Source organism: Candoia aspera, chromosome 8, assembly GCF_035149785.1.
Source record: "Candoia aspera isolate rCanAsp1 chromosome 8, rCanAsp1.hap2, whole genome shotgun sequence".
Classification (NCBI taxonomy): Eukaryota; Metazoa; Chordata; class Lepidosauria; order Squamata; family Boidae; genus Candoia; species Candoia aspera.
Genome location: NC_086160.1, coordinates 68,905,490 through 68,932,011, shown reverse-complemented (window position 1 = coordinate 68,932,011; position 26,522 = coordinate 68,905,490). Strand labels below are relative to the sequence as shown.

The window sequence follows — 26,522 nt, the reverse complement described above, 5'->3', positions numbered from 1 at the left end:
GGAACAACAGCCCAATCAAGGAACTACCAAGGAGAGAACAACACCAACACAAGCAGGGCAAGCAACTGTATATAAACAGAGAACAAACCCTTCTTGCACTGAAGATGTTGCCTAGTCTGGCAATGAAACACCTGCAAGAAAACGACAAGGGTCAGAGAGCACCAAGGACTCCATAGTACTGTTATATTGCTGAGTTCTGGAACTTTGTCCCAATCTTAAACTTCAGTGATTTCCTTCTTGTTTGTATTTAGTTCATAGCAGGAAATCAGACAGTTAAATTTCAGTCTTACGTTTCTGCAGAATTTGAAAATGTGAAGTTATGGAGCTACATTTAACAGAAGAGCAATTTCTGTCTTGTTTTCAGTTATCAGAGAAATGAAAATGAAACTATCAGGATCTTCTATCCCCATTTGCACAGTTCCCTCTGCTCAGCCAGTTTCATACAACGAAAGGGCTGGAAGGGATCTTCTTGTGTACTTCGTGCCATTTCGGACAAATGGCTTGGGAGCTAAATTAGGATTGAAGAAAATGTTAGAATTTCAGATTGCCCTGGTCTGGGAAAAAAAAAACCTTGCTTCTAGATATCTTGAGGCCACCATAGAAGACGACGACTGGTTTTTGTGGAGAATTCCAGATCACGAGTGTTTTCACTTCCTAACCCTTCAGATTTCAGTATAAAATGCACTGCAGGCTGTTTCTGTTTTCTCAAGCTGTTTTGACTTTTCATGGATCCATTCCTTGTCTTCCTTGCAGTTTTTCCTATGAAAATGAGAAGGAGGGAAATTGATAGGTGTTAGATAGCTATAGATTTGTGGCAACTGTCTGTTGCAGGGGTGTGTGTGTGTGTGTGTGAGAGAGAGAGAGAGAGAGAGAGAAAGGTTTTTTTATGATTTGCCAGTTTTAGAAAGAGCCTTGAAACAGATAATCCCAAGCCACAGATACAACACAGCTACACAGCTACAAATTCCCATCCCACAGAAACAGTACTCATGATGTTTGGTCACCAGGAGATTCATCTCATTCCCAAAGTGAGATCACCCCTTCACTCTGTAACTCTCTTAACTAAGCCAAGCAGATGCGAGTGAGCAGATATGGCCCACTGGTAGCAGGATCAGGTCTCCAGTGCAAATGGGTTTGGCTCTCAAAGCCAATAAATGTTAATTAAAGCTGCCATTGTAACTAAACTGCTTGTACAAATTGGATAACATGTTTTGAATGTTAACTCAGTTTTAAATATAACATAGTAAGGCCAACCACAAGCTATCTGGAGGGAAATAATCACACACTTTGCGTATTTCATATTCATTTTGTTATATGGCTTGTCTGTGTATATTTCAGATAATGAAAAGGTTGAAATGAGCATATTCAGATTTCATACTATCCTGGACTTGGGAAGGGACTGATTCCTTGCTCATTGCAGGAATCCTAGCCCTTTAGTAATTTCTTGAACAGACCTTGGAGTTCTAGGATCAAATTCCTTTCTTTTCTGCACTTAGTTCTCTGTGTCATTCACAGCAATGTTCAATACAACTAAATATATTTCCTACCCTACCATGGGCTGCCTCCATCTGTCACAGAGGACTGTGGATAGGAACAAAGCCAGCCACCCACCCATATAAAGCCACAAGTGAATTGAAGTGCTGTTTATTACTATACAGGTTTAGTGCAAACTCTGCTTACAATCATTCTAGTGATCCAATCTTTATGTACATAGTAATCAAGTGTCTACATAACTATATACACTAACCCTAAACTCCTTAGAATTGCCTGCAAGCTGGTATGTAGGCTTTGTAGGAATAAAATATAAAAAGAAGCCAGAGCAGGTAGACCCTCCAAAAGCGGTGGGTGGGCGTGTCTTCTGAGTTCAGCAAAGCATTTGCTTTGCTTCCTGGCCCTCATTCCATTTCTTGCATGTGTCCTTTCTTACTTTCAGATTCTCTTTTTGTTTTCTATGTGGCCTGTTGGCTTCTCTGGCTGTCCTCCATTTGTCCTCTTCATTGGATTTGTGTGCAGGACTTCCTCAATATCTCCTTCTTGAGGAAGTCCTGCCATTGTGAGCTCCTTTTCCCATCAGCTTCTTCAGCCTTGGGATCTGCTAACCATTGCTCTAGATTTATTAAAATCTGCTTTTTTGAAGCCCAAGACACATACTTGAATATGCTCAGTTCTAGTTTTCTTTAATACCAAGAACTCCAGCAATACACAGTCGCTTTCCACCAACATCCCTGCTACTTCCACTTGGTCAACTAAGTCTTCTTTACTGAGTAGCATCGTCAAGGATAGCTCATCCTCTTGAGCTTTGCTCCACCTTCTGAAGGAGAGAGTTGTCCACAAGACAAGAGAGGGATTTGTCTTTCAACAGATGTCAAGGTAAATAAAGTCTCCCATCACTATGACTGCCTCTTTGAAAAACCTGCTGTTTGTTTTCAGAAGGCATTATCCACATTTCTTTGAATAATGTTCATTGGTTACTTCTTTTATTTTAATCCAGATGTGTCCTACAGCATTCACAAGTGCATTCCTGAGCAGGCTGCATATTTTTAACATACAGCACAACTTTCCAAAAAATGGGTCAGGCACAGGAGAGATTGCCTAAAAAGATTGCTTGTTTAGGCAATCTCTCTGCTCTGTGAGGAGGGAAAAAAATTGAAAAATGGGTCAGGCACAAGGCAACGCATACCAACTGACTGTAATGGTGACACATGACAGAGAGAGAAATGTGGTAAAGGTTGTAAATGCGCACCTTGGTTGCAAAGTTATTTTTTTCAGCACTGTTGTAACTTTAAATGGTCACTGCATGAGGCAGTCGCTAAGTGAGGTCTACCTGTAATAAGACATGTCTTACTGTTTCAGTGGCTCCTTCTGTGCATGGGCATCTCCTAGATTCGAATGGGATGTCTAGAACAGCTAAGGAGAGCACATTGAATTGTGCCAGGATTAGGGCCCTCCTGAGTTTGGGGACAGTAATTTGAACTAAGTATCTCACAGATCTGGAAGGGATGCCAAGGCTATTTCAATTGCTATATTCCACTCCTGGGAGTCAACCCACCAGGTTTCTGTTTATCTTTCCTTCCATATTAAGGGCTCAAGCCAGTGGCATCCAGGGGAGGGGTCAAAAAGCCAAGGTGGCCCTTTTGTACATGAACCTACAAAGGGATGGGGATAATGTTGCAATGCTGCATTCACTATTTTCCCCCTTTAAAAAAAAGCCTCTCCTGCAGACCCTGTTGACTCTTTGTTCCATTCTTCCATATAACCTAGCTCCCTTCAGGGGCCAAGGAGCTAAAAATTTCCAGAGAGGACTGAACCCAGAGGACTGAAATTTATTTTGCAGCACTTAGTGAAGAGGCAGAGATTTTCTTTGGCATGATGGAAAAAGGAAGAAAAATGACCAGGTTAATGTTTAGGAAAGTAGAAATTGTCCAAGTTGCAATGCTACTTTGTGTGTCCATCTTGTCTTGGCTCAGCAGCTACACAGAGGTGGGCCCGGTTAGTACAAAGATTGGAGATTACTAGGGCAGAGCAGGGTTGCAGTCTAGCAGGGGAAGGCAACAGAATGAACACCATACTGTGCCCTTTTCAGATGGATAAATGAATTGTGGAACATTCCACCATCAACAGGAGTGTCCTGTCCTCTAGTGGTCAGTATAATCTTTGCAGGCCAGCTTGCCAGCTGTTGTAAAATAATCTCAATTCATTGGCAGCTCTGTCTATCCGTTCCATTGTGTCCGACCCTTGGTCACTTTGTGGATCAATGCTGCCCCTGCCTTTCTATCTCTTACAGCTTCCCTTAGTTCCATCAAAGTCATTCTAGTGTCCCTTCTGACGGTGTCAAGCCACTGGGTCATTGGAGCAGGAATATGTAAATAATGCTTCTAGGTTGGCTTTTAAAAAGTGGCCTGATTTGACCAGGTTCCTGTTGGGATGTTTATAGACCTAGAGTTCTGTAAATAAGGACAACACCTGGCCAGGTCTTCCTTGCTAGATCACTGTTCATATTGCTTCATTTGCTCAACATATAAGTCTTGGGTAGGCACTGATCTGCTCGACACCATCTCTCATAATCCCCACATGGCATGGCCTCAGGGATTTCAGGAGGCAAAGTTTTGACTCATAAGGAGGGGCCAGACTGAGGAAGGCCGCAACAGACCTTGATGATATCCTTCATGAACTTGGGTGCTGAAACCAAGGAAATCTACTAAAGATAAGTTGGGTGTGGGATATTGCCCTGCTGATTAAACAAAACAATTAACTTTGGTTCCATTTAGCCTAGGAATATCTAATGCCAAAGGTCTTCCATAGCCCTGAGATCTTTAACTCACTGATGTGCGTGTTTGTGTCTGTGTCAAAGGCTTTCCAGGTGATTCTGGAGCACAAGTCTCATCAACCCTGACTACTGGCTATGGTGGAGGGAGCTGATGGGGACTGAAGGTGACAGGTTCTGTCACTCTTTGTTAATGTGAAGTTCCAAGAGTTAAACTGGGTTGGAACCTTAGGTCTCATTTCTCTGTGCAGCTTAGCTGTGACAGTGTATGGCATTCAGCAAAACTGATCTGTGGGAAACAGGATGGCTTATCCAAGCACCCCACACCAGAAATGAGAAACATCTCATCTCTCCAATAGAAGAGAATATATGTAGCTCAGGGATGAACCGTTAGGTTCTTGGTGCTCTCTTGAGTTTGGCTGTTTTCTTACAGTCATTTCTACAACGAGGAATCATCAACCATCAAGACCGGAAGCGCAAGCTACTACGTCAGTGTTTCTCAACCTTGGCAGCTTTAAGATGGGTGGACTTCAACTCCCAGAATTCCCCAGACAGCAAGGCTGGCTGAGGAAATCTGGGAGTTGAAGTCCACCCATCTTAAAGCTGCCAAGGTTGAGAAACACTGTACTATGTATAAACAGCCAGCAAACCACACTCTCCCTTGCACTGATGATGTTACCCAGCCTGATAATGAAACATCTGCAAGAAAACAACCAAGTTCAGAGAACCTCAAGAGCCCAACAACGTCCAGTCTGCAGACATTGTAGTCTACAGTGGCCCAAAATCAGGAGTCTGGTAACACCTTTCCTGACTAACAAATGTTATTAAAATACCTCAGTTTTTGTGAGCTTATGCCTTTTAATAAAATTTGTTAGTAAGAAAAGGTGCTGCTTGCAATAGCCTTGATAAGAAAAGTGCACTACTGCAACTGTGTATCTCAGGGGTGTCTGCAGGGGACCTCAAAAGTCAAGATGTGGCTGTGGCTGTATGGTGGAAGCTCTGCCCCCTTTCCCATGGGTCATGCAGGGCTTCTGTCACACAGTTGTGTGGCCATGTCTTGATTTTTTGGAACCCACTCCCCCTGCACCCCACAGGGTTTCCCTTGACATGAAGTCCAGTCGTGTCTGACTCTAGGGGGCGGTGCTCATCTCCGTTTCAAAGCCAAAGAGCCGGCGTTTGTCCGTAGACACTTCCGTGGTCATGTGGCCGGCATGACTACATGGGACGCCGTTACCTGCCCGCCGAAGCGGTACCTATTGATCTACTCACGTTTGCATGTTTTCGAACTGCTAGGTTGGCAGGAGCTGGGACTAGCAACGGGAGCTCACCCCGCCACGTGGATTCGAACCGCCGACCTTCTGATCAGCAAGCTCAGCAGCTCAGCGGTTTAACCCGCAGCACCACCGCGTCCCTCCACCCCACAGAGACCCCTGGTATTTCTGCTGATTCAGAATCTTAACAATAACCCAGTGGTGTTATTATCACTGCACTTAAAAGCTATCCTTTTGAAGGGGCATTCCCTGAACATAGGTAGAAGGCAAATTTTCCTTGTTACTGGAAAACTTGAAGGTACTCTTCAGAGTTAAGAGTTCTTCTCTTGGGTGTGCTTGTTCCTCTGCTAGGGTTCAAGAACAAAAGGCCCACCTGCCTTTCCGAACAACAAGACTTAAAACAGCCACAAGGTCTTGGTAGGAATTCCGGGAGGCAGAAACTGTAGGGTGCATATTGGGTGATGTGTTGATCTGTTAGGGGTTGTATTTTTTTTTAAGGGTATGTGCATGTTATTTTGTGTTACCACCTGCTATTTGCTGCTTCTGCTCTGAGGCTGCAAAGAAAAAGAAACTTAACCCAAGTCTGCTAAAGGAAGGAGATGCAAATAGCATCCTCGTAGCTGGATATCTGAAGGGGCTTTCCTTAAGCTACTGCTAGTGTCTTGTGGATATTCCAAGCTGCTAAAAAGTGTTTTATACCAGTCTGAAAGGAACCATTTTTGTGGACAGTGGTGAAGAGGAAGTTTTTCAGCTTGCTGCCAAAAAGAGAAGGACTTAATTGTTTTGGGTTATTCCTGTAGTTTTAGAAAATGGTAATGCCCAGAAGCAGCCAAGTCCTTCCTTGCTGTATCTGAATAACGCACAGGACAAACTACGTACTATTACTGAATCTACATTATCATGCTTCTCTCTCTCTCTCCCTTTCCCCCCAAGAACCAACAAATTAGAAACATTTTTTCTAATTTAAATTTCAAAAATGTACATAGTGCAGGTCCATTTTAAGATGTCCACAATTTTTGATAAAACCTGTTGCCCAGATGTTTATCTCCTATATAAACAATGAGCTCCCATCATTCCTTGTAAAACAGTGATTCACCACATCGCCTTGTCACACAATGGGTTTTATCAACAGCTTTTTCAGACAAAGATCACCTCTTACCACGCCATCTATCCACCAAGAGACTGTCTAGATAGTTCCGTTGTTTAGCAACAACTAATTAGGCAGCTAGTGAAGTAGAAACTTAATGAATTTTTTACTTTGCAATTTCAAATTCTGGCTATCAAATATACGTAGCAAGCCTAACTCTGGAGACTTTTATCACATTCCCATGAGAGGTGAACAAATCTTCCCTTCAGTTTACAGCCTTGTCAGCATCTTGTTGAATATTTAGGAGATCTACATGGGATTCTTATGGAGGGATGGTGCCATCAATGTAATCTCTAAAAGCGTTGCTGAATTGCTAGAAAATGTGTTTTGCTCCGAGAGTCTCATGTAGCGATGGATTTCCAGTGAGAAACAAGGAAGCAGGAGAGAAGGAGCTACCTGTAGAACAGGACTTAGGAGAACTTTACGAAGTTTTGGTCACATGGTCATGACCAGCCTCTTGACATTTCTGACCCCTCACCTGGTAGATGCCCTGCCATGCCCGGTTGGAAGGCCTTATGTATTTTGGTGCCCCTTCCTGAAAGGAATTCTGACAATTTTAGTCCCAGGCTATTTGAAGGATAGGGAAATGTGGTGTTTGAAGGCTAGTTTATCCAGGCTTGGTTCAGAGATAACCCTAAAAGTGAGAAGAACGTTGTTGCTCATCACAGGGTCTTCTGCATGGCCTATTCATCACTGCAGGAAAGTGACTTGTTATTAAGCATTTCAGGAAGATGTAAATGGAGGACATCAACTCAACCCGGACACATTGGAAGACAGCCAGCCTTCATTCTGGTTTTAAAGTTGTGTTTTTGACTTTCTGCCAACACAATTCTTGTGGTTTGGACGGTCTGTAATGCCTCATAGATAGGATCTTGTCCTTCTCCTCTTGGCTACCTCTGGGCTGCTGGCCAAAGAGTCACTTCTTGTCAGCCCTCCCAGTTAAACCAGACAGGAAACACAATGAGATGAGCTAATTCTTCTTTATTGTAAGGCTACATTAACAGAATCTTGCAAGTCTGAAAATACAAATCTCCCGCCCTCCCTATTTACTGTCTGAGTAATCAGGGCAGCTCCATCCTAAGTTTCTTTCTCTGCCTGTTACTCTGTTGTGGGCTCCTTTCTCGTTTATCTGATCACTCTCTAGGCAGTATCTCCCCCCCGCCCCCGTCTTCCAAGGTCACTCTCACATTCCGTCATAGTTCTCCCACTTTTTCTGCCACACCTGCCAGAACAGGCAGCAAATCCCCAGCTGACAGAGCTTGGAGGGACGGCAAGAGCAGGGAAGGCTGGCAGGGGAGTCAAAAGAACCAAGATGGCAGCCACCACCATGTAGTCAAAGTCCTGCCCCTTTTTACCTGTGTCCTGATGGATGTAAAAAAGGGGCAGGGTTTGATTGCAGGTTGTGACCTTGTCTCCCTGCTGACACTCCTGGTTGTGTTTGGGCATTGGGGGAAGCAGCTGTTTGGCTGGTCCTTCTATCCCACAGACTGGAGAATTGTCCTGGAATGGAAAGTGGGGGAAACTGCTATCCACTCCTTAGGAGGGCCTGATCCAAAGGGCTGGTGCATGCACTTTTTGACACTGCGCTGCCTAATGGAGAGCAACTTTAAAAGAGAGAAGACGGGAAGTTGTTTTATGCTCAGCTCTCCAGTTCCACAGAGGAACAACGCTGGGGATCAGAGAACAGGCGGGCACCAATACAGGCATTCTCCTCTGCTTCTCCTTCCCAGCAGGAGGGAGAAAACCCCCGTCCCCCAACAACGCTCTTCCCTCCCCCACATTATTGTGTGGGAGTGATGGCCCCAACCCTTTTTCCCCCTGCTTCCCTTCTTGTGGAAGTGGGGTAAAACCGTTGTTTAGCTGGAACCTCGCGGGGTAAAGCTTTTCCCCACTGATAAGGCATTGCAGTGCCTACTTGCCAGAGAGCCCTTTTCACACTTTTCCAATTATTGCAGGAGTCAGACAAGAGAACTGCTGCAAACTGTTAACAAAGGGAACTGTAACTTCAGGTTACAGTGTACAGTTACGCGAACTGTACCTGTTAGTGTCTCAGACTAGAACGTCAACAGTTTGGCTTCATTTCTCTTCTCCCAGAAGTCATTCAGTTTCAATTTCAGGACATGAGGAAAAATGCAGGGAGAGGAATGGTGCCCTAGGATGACCCACATAGGATGGCGATAGCAGTTTATATTCTAGTCAGAAAAAAAAAACACTTCCCCAAATGCAGTCAGTCATTGAAAGACTTGGCAGCTATATGCCCAGAAGCATATAGCTGCCAAGTCTTGGCTAGTTTTCACCTTGTCACTACAGGTTTTTTGTGGCATTGTGTGTACAACCCCAGCCTGATTCGTTTATGACTCCATGTGTTATGTGAACCCAGAAAATAGGTGAATTTGATAATTAAGTAAAGCAGATGATGATGATTATATCTGCCTTTGTTTTGTGCAACTCAAGGTGGAAAACATAATGTGCCTAAGGGAGGACCAGAACTCACAGTATCCTGGTTTCTGGTCCAGCACTTTAACTACACCAAACAAACACCAAACAAACTGAGTTGTGGGCACACAGCCAGTTTAGGCCTCTCTTGTGTCTGTTTCGCACCCACTTGGTCCTAACTGTTGTCTCAAATTTCAGACTATGTCTGAATTGAAATAACAGAACCCAACCATTATGAGTTATTTTGGGGAACAATATTTTCTAATGTAGCTCTTTTGTTCTAGATACTTGAATCAAGAGCTGCATGGCCAAGGTCAAAAAAGTGGATTGTCTAGAAACTAAGTTAGTGGCTTAAAAATTCAAGCCAAATGCAATTGTACCCACTGCTACTCACAAGGGAAATCTACTCACCCCTAATCCTGTGGTCAGAGCCAACCACCAACAGAACACATAGGATGCCCCAGGCGCAGAAGGTGCAAACCCTTTCTGTGCTATCCAGCGACTCTCTCCCTACAATAACTTCCTGGCCTGCTCAGCTGCTTCAATTCATTGCTGGGTGGATTATTTTCTTCTGCTTTCGTTTCTTGCTCCTGTTCCATTGAGGCTTGGAGATAAGGCTTCATCATGAAGTGTTACACAGGGAAGTTTTAGCAGCTTGGAATAACCCATAGGCTAAAAATTCCCCATATGTGTTTTACGCTGTTGACCATGGATGCCCATGTTATTGAAAGATACGAATATGCCAATCCTTCTCCACTCTGAAGATAAAATACGTTAGTCCTTGGATGGAAACCTCCAGGGCTGTAGACTAGATGGGGAAGTAAAAAAAAAAAAATCCAAAATAAATGGCAGGGGTTCACCACTTCTACACTGCTGCCAAGAAAACAACACAGAGGTTGTCCATCAAGTCACCAGGAGTAAACATTACCTTGAGCCTTTGCCTTCACAGATGCAGAGTCAATCTGATTGAGAAGAAGGTCCCTCTTGAAAGCCCAGTGACAATGAAGGAAGGTGTCCGGACCTTTACAGAAAACTTCCCCCTTTTAAATTTCCCCCCTGGCCTATAGGTAAAATGGTATCATTACTTCTGCTTCAGAGAACATGAGGAACAATAAATGAGTGAGGAAGTTCCTTTGTACACATACACAAACACACATATACTCACAAGGGGATTTTTTTTCCCACCTCATCTTTCATGGTAATATCTGCAAGTTCCTTTTGGGCAGGACAGGTTTATAAGGAGAAGACACTTCTTCAAACTGCCCTCACTGGGAATCCTATGGTCCAGCAGTGATGAAGAGCTTGATTTTGATACTAACGGTGGCCCTAGTAGCCAGCAACTTCAACCACATCTGTGGTAAGTCTCTTTTCTTTAATTTCAGCTTGGCTCCATTGGGCTTCACTACAGAACCCATTTCCTGACACTCATGTCAACACTAGACTTGCCAGATGAGACCCCCTTGGAGGGGTCCATGCTTTTGGAAACTCTGCAATGTGTACAGTAAGTCTTGCTATCAGCACTGGGTCTGCTCACCCAACAGAACAGCTGGGTGTAATGTATTTGTGACCACCACTTCTGTTCCTCCCTGCAGCCAGGCTTATGGGAGCAAAGCTAGAAGGAAGAAAGATGCCTTTGAAGGCACATAATGGCACCCTTAGACAATACCTGGAGAAACCTCAGCCTTATCACGCACATCCTAGATTGTACACCCCTCTCCAAGACACAAGGCACAAAAATAACTGGTTAAAAAGAATTTATTAAGATGCTCTGCAGAATTTATTAAAATGCCCTGATTAAAAATCTAGAAAAGATCAAAGAAGAGGGTTGTTGTTGTTTTTTACAGGTAAATGCTCTTTCAACAATGACAACAAAAATGGAACTACAGCAGTGTTCCTCAACCTTGGGAACTTTAAGATGTGTGAACTTCATGGCTGGCTGGGGAATCTGGGAGTTGAAGTCCACACATCTTAAAGTTCCCAAGTGTCAGCACCTGATCATTCGAGCATTCACACGATGCTTGGGGTGTATCAAGCATTTTGTGCACCCTGAGTCTAAGATAGCTGTCAGATTGGCTTTGTGCCGGGTTCTTAAGTTTTTTAGTTCTACTTTCACCAGCAAGGTGGGGCAATCACCACTCACCAAAGGGTCTTCCTTGTCATCTATCTCCAAAGTAGGCATGTTGCACCCTGGAGTTTCCACCTGCTCGCGGGCGTGATTTAGAACAGGCAAAATTCATTTCCCGCCGGCTCCGGTTCCTCCTGTTCGGAGTCTTCGCTGGAGTCCATCAGGGACTTCACTTCTGGATCCTTTCGGGCCAGCGCCATTGCAGCGGCTGCCTTGCGTCTAGTCAGTGGGGTTTTAGCCAGTTGGGTTGCTCCTTTCGGTGCGTCTGACTCCCCATGTGGGCATTCTGCTGCTCTGTGGGTGTCCTTCCCACATTTGAAACAGCTGCCTCTTTTCCCTGGCTGGTTTTTCTGGCCCTCCTCGTCACGGAAGTGTTTTCACTGGGTGAAGGGAAATTGACCTGGAGCTACGGTATTTTTTCCCATCGTTTGCGCTCAGAGTTGCCGACAGAATTGGTATTGGGTATTTTCCACCTCCCCTGCTAGGCAGATCCATTCTTTCAAAGTGGGGGGGGGGGGTTCTCTGTGGCAGAGCACCCATCTCAGGATTTCTGGCTGCAAGCCCCCTTTGAAGTAATCAATCTTAGTGGTTCCGACCAGTCCATAACTTTTCCGGCAAGAGCTTTGAACTCCATGGCATACTCCGCCACGGTCCTTCCCCCTCGCCTAAGTTGCTGGATACCTGTCTTCGCCCTCATCTTGTCGAGTGGGTCCTCGAACCGGTCTCTCAGTGCCCTCATGAATTCACGCAGGCTGCTCAGCTCCGGGGCCATGGCATCGTGCAGTTGCACAAACCACTCCGTCGCAGATCCCCGGAGTCTGGCGCCTGCCTGGCTCACTTTCTTGTACTCAGTGGGAAAGCAAGACCCATATTCCTTCATGTATATGGACACGTTGGTCAAGAAGAACGCCAACTGTCGTGGGTCTCCATCGAACTTAACTTGTATGTCCTTCAGGGTCGCAGCTGGTGTCACCCCGCTGGGCAGAGCTCTCCCCCAGTCACCTTGGCTCTCTGGGTGGCCTCCACTCCACTGGCGCCTCACTGGGGATTCGAAATCCCTGGTTGGGTTAGGGTACGCCGTCTTCCTCATGAGTCCAACGACGCCACTCTGGATAGCTGAGTTGAGACCTCTGCCAAGGGGCACACCATGGTCTCCAGGGTTCTTGATACCTGCTGCAACACCACTTCCATAGCAGACATCCTCGCCTCCAGGCTCCGCATTTCTTGCGGAGTTCCATTGGGGTCTGGTATAGTCCCATGAGACCCCGGACTCTGCACCCTTATTTGTGCCTCCATGGGTGGAGGGGCTCTTGTCTCTTCCTCTCTGGGAAGGACCCATCTGTGGTTCTTCTATGATAACGCTTGGCGTCTGAGGCTCTCTCACGAAATTGAGGGAGTGGAGGGCACTTTCCAACTCCGTAGTGTTGAGCCGGGGTTCCCTCTCGCACTCGCTGTCCCTGCTCCCCGAGCTCTCCTCTGTTTCAACTTTTTCTTCTTCCCCTTTGGCATACAGCACTGTCCTCTCCAATGACGGTAAAGGCGATGGCTGCTTAGCCCGGGATTTTCCGTGTTTAGGCATGGTTCGTCAACTCTCAGCTGATTACTTGCTCAGGAAGAGTTTTCGAAAAGATGGGATTCGCAGCTTAATGTCAGCACCTGATCGTTCGAGCATTCACACAATCACAGTCAGGAGGCTGGGATTCCTTTAACTGTTCTAATGAAGCGTAATGAACGGTACAGAAGGCAAGTTGCGAATAAAGATTTCCCGCTCAAACCTAACTTTAAAACTACATTCCCTTAGTTAGTCCCCTTTCCCATGAAACCATGTCACCCCCACTCCCATCCAGATGGTATTCCTGGCATATCTCAACCCGGCGTCCTTGATGTGCTCCATAGCCATAATAAACCACTTCACACTCCAACTTCACACCCCCTCCCATCTGGCGACACAGAGGCCATTCCTTGGAGAAGGAGATGACAGTAGATGTTCCGATAAGGGGTTTTGTAAAACCTTTGATCGGCGGGATCTGACACCAAGGTTGAGGAACACTGAACTCAAGCAATAAGCAGTGTTACATTTGTATTCACCTGTATGCCTGTACAGGTCGACGTCACTTACTAAGAGGGTCTTAGCTGTTCTCTTTTGTCTACCAAAACCCTGAATTCTTTCCTTTGCTGCTAACATCCATACCAGAGTGACACAGGGTGCAGCGTGCAAGGTCACCTTTTATCCTCTTTGTTATAAATGCAGGTTCTTTCTACCTTTCAGAATTGTGCAACTGCTACCAGAAAAAGTTTATTGTCCATGAAGTCACCAAGATTCAAGCCCAGCTAGGCGGCTTGACTTTGGATGGTTCAGTTAAAGTTTTTCATTGTTTATGTTTGAGCTACCTGAAATGTCCTATACTTAGAAAGTAGTGGGGATGAATTAAAAATAAAAGTGTAGGAACAGCAGCAGCACGTATAAGGTTTGTACACTTCCTTGGTAGAGATTTGAGGATTTGGGGGTGAGCTAACTTATTTTCCCTGGCTATGTCGCTATTACATAGCTTATAATTGTATGCAGGTGGACACGTGTGGCTAAATACACAGATGTGCCAGGTGAAACCACATTTAACTGGGTTTCTCGGGCATGTCTTTGCAAGAGGCTAGGGACACATGCTAGCTTTCAGGTTTCAGGCATGTGGGGCCATCATAAATGATGGAGACCTTAGTGACAATCCTAGAATTGAAGAGTGAACAGGTGCATTCATAGGGATTTCTTTGGCCCTTTGATTCAAGATACAGAGATTCAAGATAGAGAGTGGCAAATGCAATTTTAATCCTTACTCCCTCCTTCCATGCATTTAATATAAGTTGCAGAGTGGGCACATGAAAGTTCATGCTAAAAAACAATTGCCAAGACTTTGCAATGTGAACTGAAGAATTAACTTTTTAAAAAAACATGGAATACCTAAAGATGCACTTATTTCTTAAGAACAGGGGCAAAATGGTGGGTAGAACAGCACATTTCTTCCTTGCATTTAAGGAAGTCTAGCCACTGTATACAATTCTCAGTATTTTTTAAGAATGTGATTGGGGAGAGATGGGATCAACATTGGCTCTGTCATGCAACTCATTGACTGCGTTCATACAACTACTTCACCTTGGTTTCTGCATTTACTCTTTTCTTTTTTGGATATATGCAATGCAATGAATCTGCACAACATGGTAAGCCAGCAGAAAACCTAGGTTAACACTAACTAAACCTTGCATGTTGTGCAAATACAACAGTTGGGTCCTCATCTGACTTGGAGAGATGGGTTAACACAGCCTTTGACTCTGTGCAGTCACAATGGCTAAGGTCAGATATCATGCTAACCCAGTTTATCAATGGCTTATAAACAATCAGTAGTGGCTTGTTACATACTTAAGTCATAAATCATGGGTTTCAAACCACAAGGCTGGAGCTCATACATTATGCTAAGCAAAGAATGAAACGAACACATCATGACATCACCTGTTACGTGAGCCCAGTTAATTGTGGTTTATCCATTAAACCATAATTAAAATAATATCTTACAGCTATTCTTTCAGCCTGTAATATTTATAGCTTGATGGTGATTATCCAGAAAGGTAAAACATTATACGGCATTGAAAGGACATTGGAGGAAAACTAAGATAAAGATGCCATGAATAAAGTAATAAAATATTGAAGATGAATGAAGTATAGTATGTAATATGTTCATTTGTTTGCAAACAGGTCTTATAATGGAAGGGCATGTTGCTTACTTGGGAAGATGCAAGTGCTTAAAGTACATTTCATTGCCTTTTAGTCCAAAACAAGTGAAACACATTCAAGTCATCCTCCAAGGAATACACTGCCGAAGGATGGAGATTATGTAAGTGGGACCAGTGTGCTTCTATCCAGCGGCCCGGATTAAAACAGGCCCAGATGAAGCGTGTAATCTCGAAGACTAATGGTCTCCTTTTTGTTTCAGATTAACTCTGATAAATGGCTGGAAATTCTGCATCCACCCTAATACTCCTTGGGTGACTCAATTACTTAAGAAGTTGACAAAGAGGTACAGTCTTGCATATTCATGAGGATAAATGAGGGTTTCAGAGAGCCAGCATTGTGTAGTAGTGAAGGAGCTGGCGTAGGAACAGGGAGACCCATATGCTAATCCTCCCTTAGGTATGGAGGCCATCTTGGGCCAGTCACTCCCTCTCAGCTCTGATCATCTTCAGGCTACGTGACAGGCGGTCTGAAAACCAAAACCCCTTGTCACATCATGTATTGGTGGCTTCATGGTGAGAACTAGGCAAGTGCAGTACAAAACAAGTGGATTGTGAGACAATCACTAAGAGCCACAACAAATAAGTGGATTTCATGTAATCTCCAAGGAAAATATTATGAAAGTAGCCTTTTTCTAAGAACTCACCAATAGTGGGGGAAAAGTTAGTGTCTTGGGCAATTACCATCTGTAACTGCCTCAGCTGCCTCATCCCATTACTTTATCAGGCTAGATCACCACAGTGAGAACATACAATATTTATCCTATATTTATGCAATGGTTCAGATTTCAGGTGCTCCTCTGTGATCAAGAAATGTGAGACCTAGAAGTCCATACCCATCAGTAAACCAAACCATGGGTGTATGCATCACCCAAGGCCCCCTTATGGCCAAAACATGCATATCTGCAGAATAAGGTCCAAAAAGTCAAGGTGGTGCCCTTGACTGCACAATTGAAGCCCTGCCACTTTTCTATGGGGCTTTCATTGCATTGTTGCAGTCACCATCCTGACTTCTTTGACCACACCCTATATATAAATGGGACTTCTTACATCTGCCCATCACATTTAAGAAATTATTTCAGATTTCAGGGAGCTCCAGATATTTAAATTGGTTTTACTTTTTTCACTAAAATCTCAACATCCAAATAATAATGCAAAATCACAGTACAAGGGGCGAGACTGGGTCTAAGAATTTAAAAATAAACTACCTCTGAATTCAGTACACAAAATATGGAAGCCAGAACTGAGCTTTCAAATCATGATTTCCTTGAACAGGAACTACGAAAATCTTTCCTGGTTTTCTTATGTACAGCCCTTTACTATTCTCTTCCTATTATATTTTATAGAAAAATGTAAGTTTCTCGGTCTTGCCTTAATATAAAAAAAAAAAAGTGGGGGACATGTGGAGCAAGAGGACAGGTCGTTTTTCCTTATTGTAGCAAGATGCGTTGCATTTCGATTTATAGTATTTTGGATAGATGCATACATTATCCTATACAAATATGTGTCTTGTTTTGTGAAACTGCCCAATCCACAGAACAGTGTCCTGGCCCCCCCCAATTCTTTTGTCATCCTTATCCTCTTGTGTAGCCCTCTACAAAAGAGGAGAATAACAATATTGGCCTACCATATTGGTTTGTTGTAAGGATTAGCAACATAAAATGTCTGAAATACTTTGAACTTTTTCAACACTAAAAACTATTATTATTTCTTGGTACTTGGGGAACCATGCTCCAAATAATACAGGATTCAACTCATATAAGCAGTTAGGTGTGGATTTTGGGTTTTGTAACCCTTTTATTACAGCGCGCTTATGACTGTTTTTAACACTTCAAATCATCAAGAACTGTGGGTTATATAGTAATAACAACTTTCCTTTGATTCCAGCTAATTGCAAATGGATTTTCTGGGGGCAAAGACATCCTTAAGACGTCTTGACAAAATCAGCCCATCAGGTTTATCTTTCTATATGTATAGATTTAATTGCATCTATTCAAGCAACAACTTAGAATTTCTGCGCCCTTTAGAAAAAGCTGGTGGCAGAGGGCAAGACACAAGAGGCTAACTTGATTGTTTTGGTATAAAATGCGAGATACTGTACATTTGCTTAAGGGAAACTTAAAAATTCTAGCAAAGCCACTATTGAATAATTATACTACACAGCTACATTGCAATTTCCATCCAGAGCTACAACTCCCAACAGTTTTGCTTCTAGGAAATTTCTAGTAATTATGACTTACTTGGCATGTGGGACTTCACGTAACTATAATCCTGCTCTTATCCTAGATTCCTTCAAATCTTTTGCTCACTTTGTACAGCTATTCTTACTCTGTAAGAACATGAGTTGTTTTGTTGGAAAGACAGGGAAATTCTCAAGCTGTACAGAAGTGTAATTATAGAAGTTAATTTTATATGAAAAGCAAGGATGTGGCTGATGGGTAATCAAGTCAGGCCTAATCTTTATGACTTAACATTAAACCACTACGCATTGCTATAGTCTGTAGCAAATATCCACAATGTATGTGTTGACTATGTGATAAAATGCATTCCTTTTGCAAACAAGGTCCCCAACCTTTTTTTGACATGTGGATGAATTTGGAGCTTTGGGAACAAATCTCAGGGGCTGTTGCAAAACAGATCTCTATAATAAGGCGGAGAGGATCACCTAATTTACAAAACAGGAGCCACTGTGGCCATAAAAAAATCAGGAACCTGGTAGCAACGTTTCCAACTAACGAATTTTATTGAAAGGCATAAGCTATGCAGCCATAGGCATTCAGAGACAATCCAGTACCCCACCCTTTCTTCTACCACCGCCTGAAAATACTTTTTGAGCAAATCAGCTAACAGGGACAAACATGTGTCTATGCTGCCCAGAACTCCATTGGTAGCCCAGAGGCCTCCATCCACTCATATTTCCAGACCATATTTTGCATTTTGGAGGGTTTAAAGCAGTGTCTCCAAACCTTGGCAACTTTAAAATGTGTGGACTTCAGCTCCCAGGATGCTGGCTGGGGAATCCTGGGAGTTGAAGTCCACTCATCTTAAAGTTGCCAAGGTTGAGGAACGCTGGTTTAAAGGGATCAAAATGTGTTTGGCACACTTAAAAACCCATTTGTACCCTTAAGACCCCCTCCCCGAAACCTTTAAGAGAGTTGGAAAACTTTGCACTACCCACCCAGATGCCATCATAGCATCATTGGTCCTGGACCCATGACCCACAGGTGGGGGACAATGTAGACACAGGACACTTCCCAGCAAAAGACCAGATTGCAATCACCTACAATTTCTTTTATTAGAAAGACGTGGATTCCAGAGCCAAGCAAAGAGTAGCATGTGGCCAGTCTTATCTGGGACTGGAATCTACCTGAAGTACTACTTGGATAGGAGACCACTAGGACATTCCAGGTCAGCTAGCTGAGAGGTCAAGAAATATCAGTCAACTGTACAGAGGTAGTTTGCCACCTTCTGGAATCATTCTTAATTATGACCTTTTTTAATATGGGACACAGCAGCTTTCTTGGAAATAAACATGATGCTGTAAGAGATGTGTTGATTTTCAACATGCCAAGTTGCTGCTTCTCTCCCTCTTCCTTCTTCTATTATTATTGTAATGCTATTATTATTATTCCACTAACCATGTATCATGGCCAATGTTGGCAGGTTTTCTTCTTTATGATTTGCTCCCTAACGAAGGGCTTGGGAATCATAAAGGTAGTGTATAATCATTCATGAATTGCCCAATAGTGCTGTTGTGTGTAGCTGGGCTGTCATAAGTTGTTCCAAATTTAGGAAATCCAAATTCTTTCTTACTCCTCAGAATACGGCATCTAGTGCTCCAGTAAAAATTATACCACTGTAAATTTCTACGTTTTTGCAATCTTTTTGCAAATCTCAGTAATTTGTAATCTCCTCCAATTCCTTGTCTTCAACATTAATGGAATTACTATAAATTATTTGTATATTAATATAATCACTATTTCATTAGAATGTAACAATTGTAAAATGTTTGTATTAATACAATTAAAAAATACATTCATCATCATGTTAAAGACTGCGCCTGTCAGTTGGATCTTTTTATCAATACAGGAATGGCAGGAGCCCAGCAGAGTGGACTGCCCTCAGACTTAAAACTCCATTAAGCTGACTTCTCAGAGAGGATTTTAACCCTGACATTGTAAGGAAAATGACAATTAAATGCTTCTGTTAAGCACCTCAGCTGTTTGATGCAATTTCCTGTCCATTGTGGCTTGCTCACAGAAATAATATTGAGAGTGTATTAAAGACAGAACTGAACTCTTGTCCACACAAAAAGAGACCATGGGTGGGCTGAATTTGGTTCAAAGCCACCCATCACCTACAGTGAAGAAGGTCATTCTAGAACATCCACAAAAGCTGAAATTCCGTTTTTCTCCTGCAGTTGGAAGAATGCTGACCTTGGACTGGATGCCTCCTCTTTTTACCAACTAGCTACTTCTGCAGGTGGCGATTTCCAGTATCAGGAAAAATAAGCCCCAGAGTAGGGCCAGCAGCCCTTCCAGTTCTCTTCCATATTTGTGAACTGGACAGGAATTTAAATTAGCCATTTGGTTGGTCTAAATATACTCCTTCCCATTGACTAGAATGAAAGGGAAATTAAAAAATAAAGGTGGAGACATACATAGCCTGGCCAACTCTGCAGGAGCTCACATTCTCCAAAACAGACCTCTCTAAAAGTGAGTTTTTCCAGGAACAGCAACTACCACTTGACTGTACCATGGAAACAATGGGCTGTATCCAGATTTGGTCATACTTAAGAGCACATCCAGTGAAATCAATGAATCTTAAGATGTATAGATTTTAATGGGTCCATTCTAATTAAATTTGGATCCAACCCATTAAATCAATTTCTGAAATGTTAAGAGGCACCTGGATGGTTTGGGGTAACAATTAAGCTGCAAAGAATTTGGCCTAATAAACGTGGGGATTTGAAAGAGAGGTAAGTGTATTTCCAGACAATACATCCATTACTGAGATGAATTCAGTTCTTTATTAGGGACCGAAAGCAGAGAAAGGAAAAAAGAGAACAAGCTTTCAGACTGGGAATGCCCCCATTATTACAAACAGCAGGATGAGCTGGCTCTTCAAAACCCATAATCCTCAGCTAGTCCAGCCAATACATCTGAAGGAAATGATGTAGAGGAGGGCATTAGGAGCTGTCCCGTGAAGCCACAAGCCCCATTTGCAGCATCTAAAGACTGGAAGTACATGGGCTGACTTTTTTCCCCATATTAATTTTGAACAATCTAGCTTTCTACTAAAAATATTACATCAACACTTAGCAGATACGGATTGTGTCCTTGCAAAGCCTCTTAAGGAATGTTCAGTGCAACATCTGAACACTGCTGGGGAGCTTCAGTGTGGCTTTCACCAAGGCAATGGCCCTGTGAGAAGCGTACATCGGTTATAACCTGTCATTTCCATAGCCATTCGAAATGCTCACGCACTGAACCACCCCTTGACCTGACTCCACTAAACCTGAGCTCCTGGATGAAAGGAGGGTTACAAACAGATAAAAGTCAGTAACACTCTATGTTTAAATCAGCTAATGCTTGATCACCCTAGCAACTGAGGTTCTAGAAGCACTGTTTTGCTATGAAGGTAAATCCAGTCACACATTTCAGCATCCAGACAGCACCATTTATGGTTGCCTTGCAGTCGTAAAAGTAATCCAATACTTTCTCTATCCTTATTTTAGAAAGAAAAATACGGCCTGCACCCTGAGACACATCATCAGTAGCTTCAATTCAATGATCCCCTTTATTCACATGCAAGAAAAAGAGCAACTAAAACTGTGCTTTGCATGTGCTAAATAGCAGCTCTTTGGCCCCCAGTCTTATGATCCACTTCACATCAATTGTCTACAATGCTGCATTTGGTTCTGCTTGGGGAACAGAGTATCCTCCATGCGCTTTCCTGGACTGAGACTAATGTAATGATTGCTTTACAAAATACAGATAAAAGCATTTACCCTTTCTAAAAAGGCACAAAGAAAACTGCAGTGCTGCTCCAGACCTCATTGATTACCTAAACTAAAACCAAACCAAAAAAGGAATTTAAGAGGTATACAATTGTTCCCAATTTTTTTTTTATTTTATCCCCTGCCTCCCACCCTCCTAACAACATTACAAAACATTGCGTGTTTTTGTATTATTTAATAAACTGGCTCCTTTGCAGTTCATATACAATCACAGGCGATTTTTTTTTAAACTCCATTTTATACAAACATCTCCAAAAATAGTTGGGAGTGAAGTATGGTGGGAAATATTGCTCACTCTGCTAGTTAACATGCACGTACGAGGAGGAGGGAAATTGTTAGTGCATACCTCCAGAGAAGGAAAGAAACATAAGAAATGCCTCAAAATGATACAGGAGATGACCTGGAGCACACTCCAACTGGGAATTCCCCCCTTCCAGCCCTATTGAAACGAACAGGAATTGGGACCCTTGTATTGCGGCAGGGCTGGAGCAAAGGCCGTTCCCAGAAGGCTGTGCCCTTACAGAAACAAAACCGAAGGGGTTAATGTCCACAAAATTAAGTTTGTCATGCTAGTCAACTTTCCAGTACTGTATCGTAATTGGCTTGTCAATTTATATATATATAGAGAGAGATAGATGTATATATACATGGCCATTTATAGAACCCTTTTGAGGTACGTAAGAGAGAATACCTGCACCAATGTTGAGGGTGGGGTGGGGAATGTGATCTTTAAAAGGAGAAAAGATTTCTCATGCTTCATAATTGGATTTTACAGAGCTGCTCTTGAAAACACTAGCTCACGACCACAGTGTGTAAGATCCCTTCCCCACCACCAAAGGGAGCCAATTGTGAGGGGGGAGTGATCAGTAAAAACACACTGAAAGGCCAGGTGAATCCATCAAGGTCCTGCTCCAGATTAAAGGGAGGGATCTGAAGTGGGGCTGTCATTTTGAGTTTCCTTGTATCAGTGCTACCTAGCTTCAAATTGGCTGAGCTGCAAATGAACAGACCTGCAGCTCTGGCGATTTGTTTAATGCACTGCATGAATCTGAAACTCTAGCTTGTTTCTCTTGGAACCAGACACAGAAAGAAACTCAAAAACGGCAGAATTCCTGGTTCACATACCATTCTAAGCGCACCACAGAGGAAGCGGACTGAGGTTTATTAGCTGCACCAACTTGCAATAACAGCCACCAAGCAAATTAATGTTTAAGCCACAGGATGATTTGGCCTATAAAGGAGTATTGCCCTGCTGTGGTTTCATCTGAATATCTCCTTTTTTCATTCTACACAGTGCAGCAAGTTCCAACTGAAGACAAATCCTTTTGAAAGTGGACTGCATTCTTCAGTACCTCATTCCGCTCCACCTCCACCCCACTACAAGCACGAGGGAACAATTCAGAGCCCAATGCAAATTCTCCCTTGCCATTTCAGACACAGTTAGCCAAACAGAAAGGAGAGAGGGGAAAGAGATACCTTAAAGGCTCCTGTGGATAGAACAGACAGTCCCTCAGGATTTAAAATTAACTACTTGACTCTTTTTATTTTCCTTTTTTAAAGTGTATTGATGAGACAAATATAGGCCCTTTAAAAATTTTCATTCACATAATGGAAATAATTCTCATTTATTAAAAATATCACATTTTCAGACTAGAAATAGTAAAGTGCATGAAAAGTTTAAAATATAAGCTCAAGGAATCTTGTATAGCAGCAAGCAGAAATACCAAAAACTTAAAACAAATGTCCTTTTGCCTTTGTTGCTGCTGTTGGAAAAGTAAGGTGTGACTCTATCCACTAAGGGCTTACTGTTAAGTGCCTTTCTTTCGCTGGAATGACTAGGCGGCAGCAGCCACAGGTGGTGGGTCAAAACACGCCAGATGGAAGACGCAGCATTGTGATCCAAGCGCACACCTCCGTGTGTGCACGCAATGCCCACCCAGGGGCAGGACTTGGACCAAGACCCCACATCCACTATCTTGCTTGCTTTGGACCCCCTCCTGCACTGGAACAGCCTATGCGTAAGATTCTGCTCAAGCCCACCACAATAGCAGTTGTCCTGAGTGGATAACAGCCGCATCTCTCTTAAAGAGATGGCATTTATAAAATATTTTCCCACCCTCCAGAAGAACAAAGGTTTTAAAATGGCCACCAGAAGCACACGCGCACGCAAGGATGCCTAAGCATTTCTTAAAGAAAGAAATTAACAGGTGGGAACAAACAAGTAGTTTCCCTCAAAAAAAAAAAAAAAAAAAAAAAACTTGATAGAAAACAGAAAAAACGAACAAAAAAGAATTAAAAGCATGAGATGGCTATTTGGCGACTAGGGTTAGGAAAAAAAAAAAAAAGCCAAGGGGATGGTTAACCTTTTTCTCACTTTCATGTTGAAACAAAAAATTGCACCCAGAGAAAGTTGCTTGTTCTGCATGAAGGCGGCTGAAGCTAAACATCCACCTCCCACTTCACTCCTACCAGCCTTTCTCGACCGAATACTTTAAAAGGGCAGAAGAAGGGGCTTATAATTTACAAGGGCTAAAGAGAAGAGCTGTGTTCGGGTTGGAACATTTATATATTGTGGACGAATATATAAATAGCAGAAGAATTCTCGTCACTGATTTTAAACACAGGGTCCAGCATTCCAAATCGTCCTCCAATTACTGTGGCTCTCTCTTGGTCCTCTGTCCCTCTATCTGTGTTCCCCTGAAGTGATCCAATTCATAATTTTGAGCTCTCTGCAAGTAAGAGACCGATGCTATCTTACTCTTCTGGTAGAGAATACAGCTGCAAGCCAGATGTTCAGACTCATCCCTACCCCTGGAGTAATGGAGGTGATTCACTGAATCTGAGACCAGAGCATGCAACATTTTACAGCTCAGAAATGGAGGTGGTGCAGGGCATAACACCCTGGTGACTTAGTGCCAGATACAATCAGATACTCATGGAAAAGGTCTCTATTGCAGCAGAGCAACTTTTCTTTTTTTTTTATGGTAGGAAGACTAATGTCTTGCATCTTTCTTATTTCAAATGGGAGGTGAACAAATCTGTACTGAGAACAAACATTGAAAACATTAAGTGCTATTTCCAATGATACACAATTCCCAAGAGAGCCAATACATGCTGTCAAGTCTAGTGCAGAGGACTTTTAAAAATGTGAGTGATTTGGGAGCAGGTGGAAGGACACATCTGGCTAGGATTGAAAAAATACAAAACCTTTGGCTATGGATGTATACATATAAGCAAATCCCTCCTTTCCGATTTGTCCATTAAGGCAGCTTTTTGCTGAAACATGTAAAGCCTGCCGCCTTTTCTTCATGTGTGTCTGTATATACTTTGTGTCTGTACCTTCAAAACAAAACAAAAAAACCTGAAAAGGGGAACAAACAACAACTTTGGTTCCAGCCCTAGTGCCAAACGGTACCAATATGCACCAAAAATGTGCAAAATTGTACTGTCAACACACATCATGAAAGGAGCATGAAGCAGCAGCTTTTAAAAGGTTGGCCATACTTCACTCCTACAGACTTTGATTTACAACTGTACAAGTCCATGAACAAACAAACAGGTCCCAGCCCTCGGAAGGAGCAGGGCTCCACTACCTCCTGTTCGGCAAATGGATGCCATTGACCGGAGGCAGAAACGGAGGGTGGAGCTCAAGCTGAGTCAACAGTGAGAAGTGGTCTGAAGGGATGTGAGGGTGGGGGCACCCCGTGATGTTGTTCTCAACCATCCAGTGAGGATCCAAAGGCCCCAGGACACCAAGCACATTCATGTGAGTGTTGGAATAAAAAATATAGTCAATTACACCCTAGAGAGAGAGAGAGAGAGAGAGAGAATGAGAAAAGTATAAATACAGACAGAAAACAGAATCCTGTTAATAGATTAGGTTATGTTCCCCTTTAAAGAAAGAAGAAATGCTATTAGTCCTTAAAAATCCAGGCACGTGAAATTGGTGGTTTCAGATTGAAAAATCTGCCTCCACTTTCATCAATTTATCAGGAAGGGGTATAAAGCCTCCTCTGGCTTGATTATAAGTCCCAGAGGCAAAGGAAGGATGCTTGTTGTTACAAGCAGTAAATATGGTAATTGCAACCCTAAAGGTCACACTGGCACCTGTAAACATGTGGTGGGTCACCTTCAGTTAAATTGGACTGTAGACTAATCAGGATCCTGCAACATTTGGCCACTGTAGATTTAGAAGCACAGTTCTACTCATTATGAGTTTAATGTGAAAAGAGAACTTGCAACAACGAACAGACATTTCAACTGTTTAAACTGGTGAATTCAAGTGCAGAGCACCAACCTACAAAACATCAGAATGAAGGTTCTGACCCAGAATCTACACCTTCTTTTAGATGTGATGGCATTTAGCAGTATGCTCCTGCAGCTACCACAAAGATTTGGGCAGACAGATTGTACCAGTTTCACTGCTCTGATTTTATATCTTTAAAAACATAGGTAGTCCTCGCTTATAGACCACTCATTCAGTGATCATTCCAAGTTGTGATGGCGCTGAACAATGGGGACTTATGACTGGTCCTCAAAGTTCTGGCCATCACACCACCCCTGTGGTCATGTGACTGCAGTTTGGGCACTTGGCAACTGGCTCGCACTTATGACAGTTGTAGCACCCTGCGGTCACATGATTGCCATTTGCGACCTTCCCTGCCAGCTTCCCACAAGCAAAGTCAATGGGGAAGCTGACAGGGAAGGGTGCAAGTTGCTCTGGCGAGTCCCCATGGCCTCCTTCCCCTGGCCTCCCTGTGCTCACATGGCCTCACAGGGCCTCCTCCAACCCCCTGCAGCACCCCTGTGTTCCTTACCTGGGACTGCAGCCATTTCCCACTTAATGAACTCTGCGTCTTGGGGTTATGATGGCAACTGGGTCTGCCAGGATTGTCATCGTTAAGCGATGTGGTCACGTGATGTCACACTTTATGACTGCATCGCTTGGTGATGGCAATCCTGGTCCCAACTGCTGTCGTAACCCAAGGACTACCTGTACCGATACATTTGCAGCTGAGCTACAACCTGATCCGTAGCTCTAATAAAGTTTAAATGTGTATTTGATATTTTACTAGGATCACATAAATGGTGTAGTTAATACTCATCCAATAATGTAATTCAGTAATATGTTAACTCAATCATGATTAATTTAAGCAGCTAATGATTCTAATGCTTAGATCAATATGGAGTGGAGGTAATTGAAAAAAACAACTGGAAGGACAATAGAGATGAGAAATAAACCATAATATATCCTAGACTAGTTCAACTCCTTACCTGCAGACCATGCATTAGTACAGGTAGACCTTGCTTACCAACTACCTCATTTAACAACCGTTTGAAGTTACGATGGCATTAAAAAAAAAGCTTTGCAACCAATCCTTGCATTTACAATGGTTGCAGCATCCCATGGTCATGTGATCACCATTTGTGTGCTTTGCAACTGGCTTGCAACAAGCAAGTTAATGGAAAATGCAGAAGTAAAA

The 26,522-nt window shown here is 43.1% G+C and overlaps 2 protein-coding genes across 3 annotated transcripts in view; one reads left to right on the top strand and one right to left on the bottom strand.

Annotated features, from left to right (window-relative positions):
• CNOT6L (CCR4-NOT transcription complex subunit 6 like) overlaps positions 1-26,522 on the bottom strand; it is a 386,677-nt gene that overhangs the window by 321,773 nt on the left and 38,382 nt on the right. Inside the window, exon 12 of one of the 2 annotated variants that reach the window (XR_010068421.1) lies at positions 24,177-24,841. Coding sequence is in view for 1 of the 2 variants with exons in the window: in XM_063310360.1 (XP_063166430.1) it covers positions 24,629-24,841 (213 nt within the window). In the remaining variant the exon portion in view is untranslated. Of the gene's footprint in view, positions 1-21,199; positions 24,842-26,522 lie in introns of those variants that run through there. The other variant, XM_063310360.1, reaches the window with a different exon arrangement.
• On the top strand, positions 10,374-16,968 carry LOC134502134 (interleukin-8-like). Its single transcript, XM_063310320.1, has 4 exons — positions 10,374-10,475; positions 14,986-15,124; positions 15,224-15,307; positions 16,908-16,968. The coding sequence occupies exons 1-4, from the start codon at positions 10,412-10,414 to the stop codon at positions 16,909-16,911; spliced, it is 291 nt and encodes a 96-aa protein (XP_063166390.1). The 5' UTR covers positions 10,374-10,411; the 3' UTR covers positions 16,912-16,968.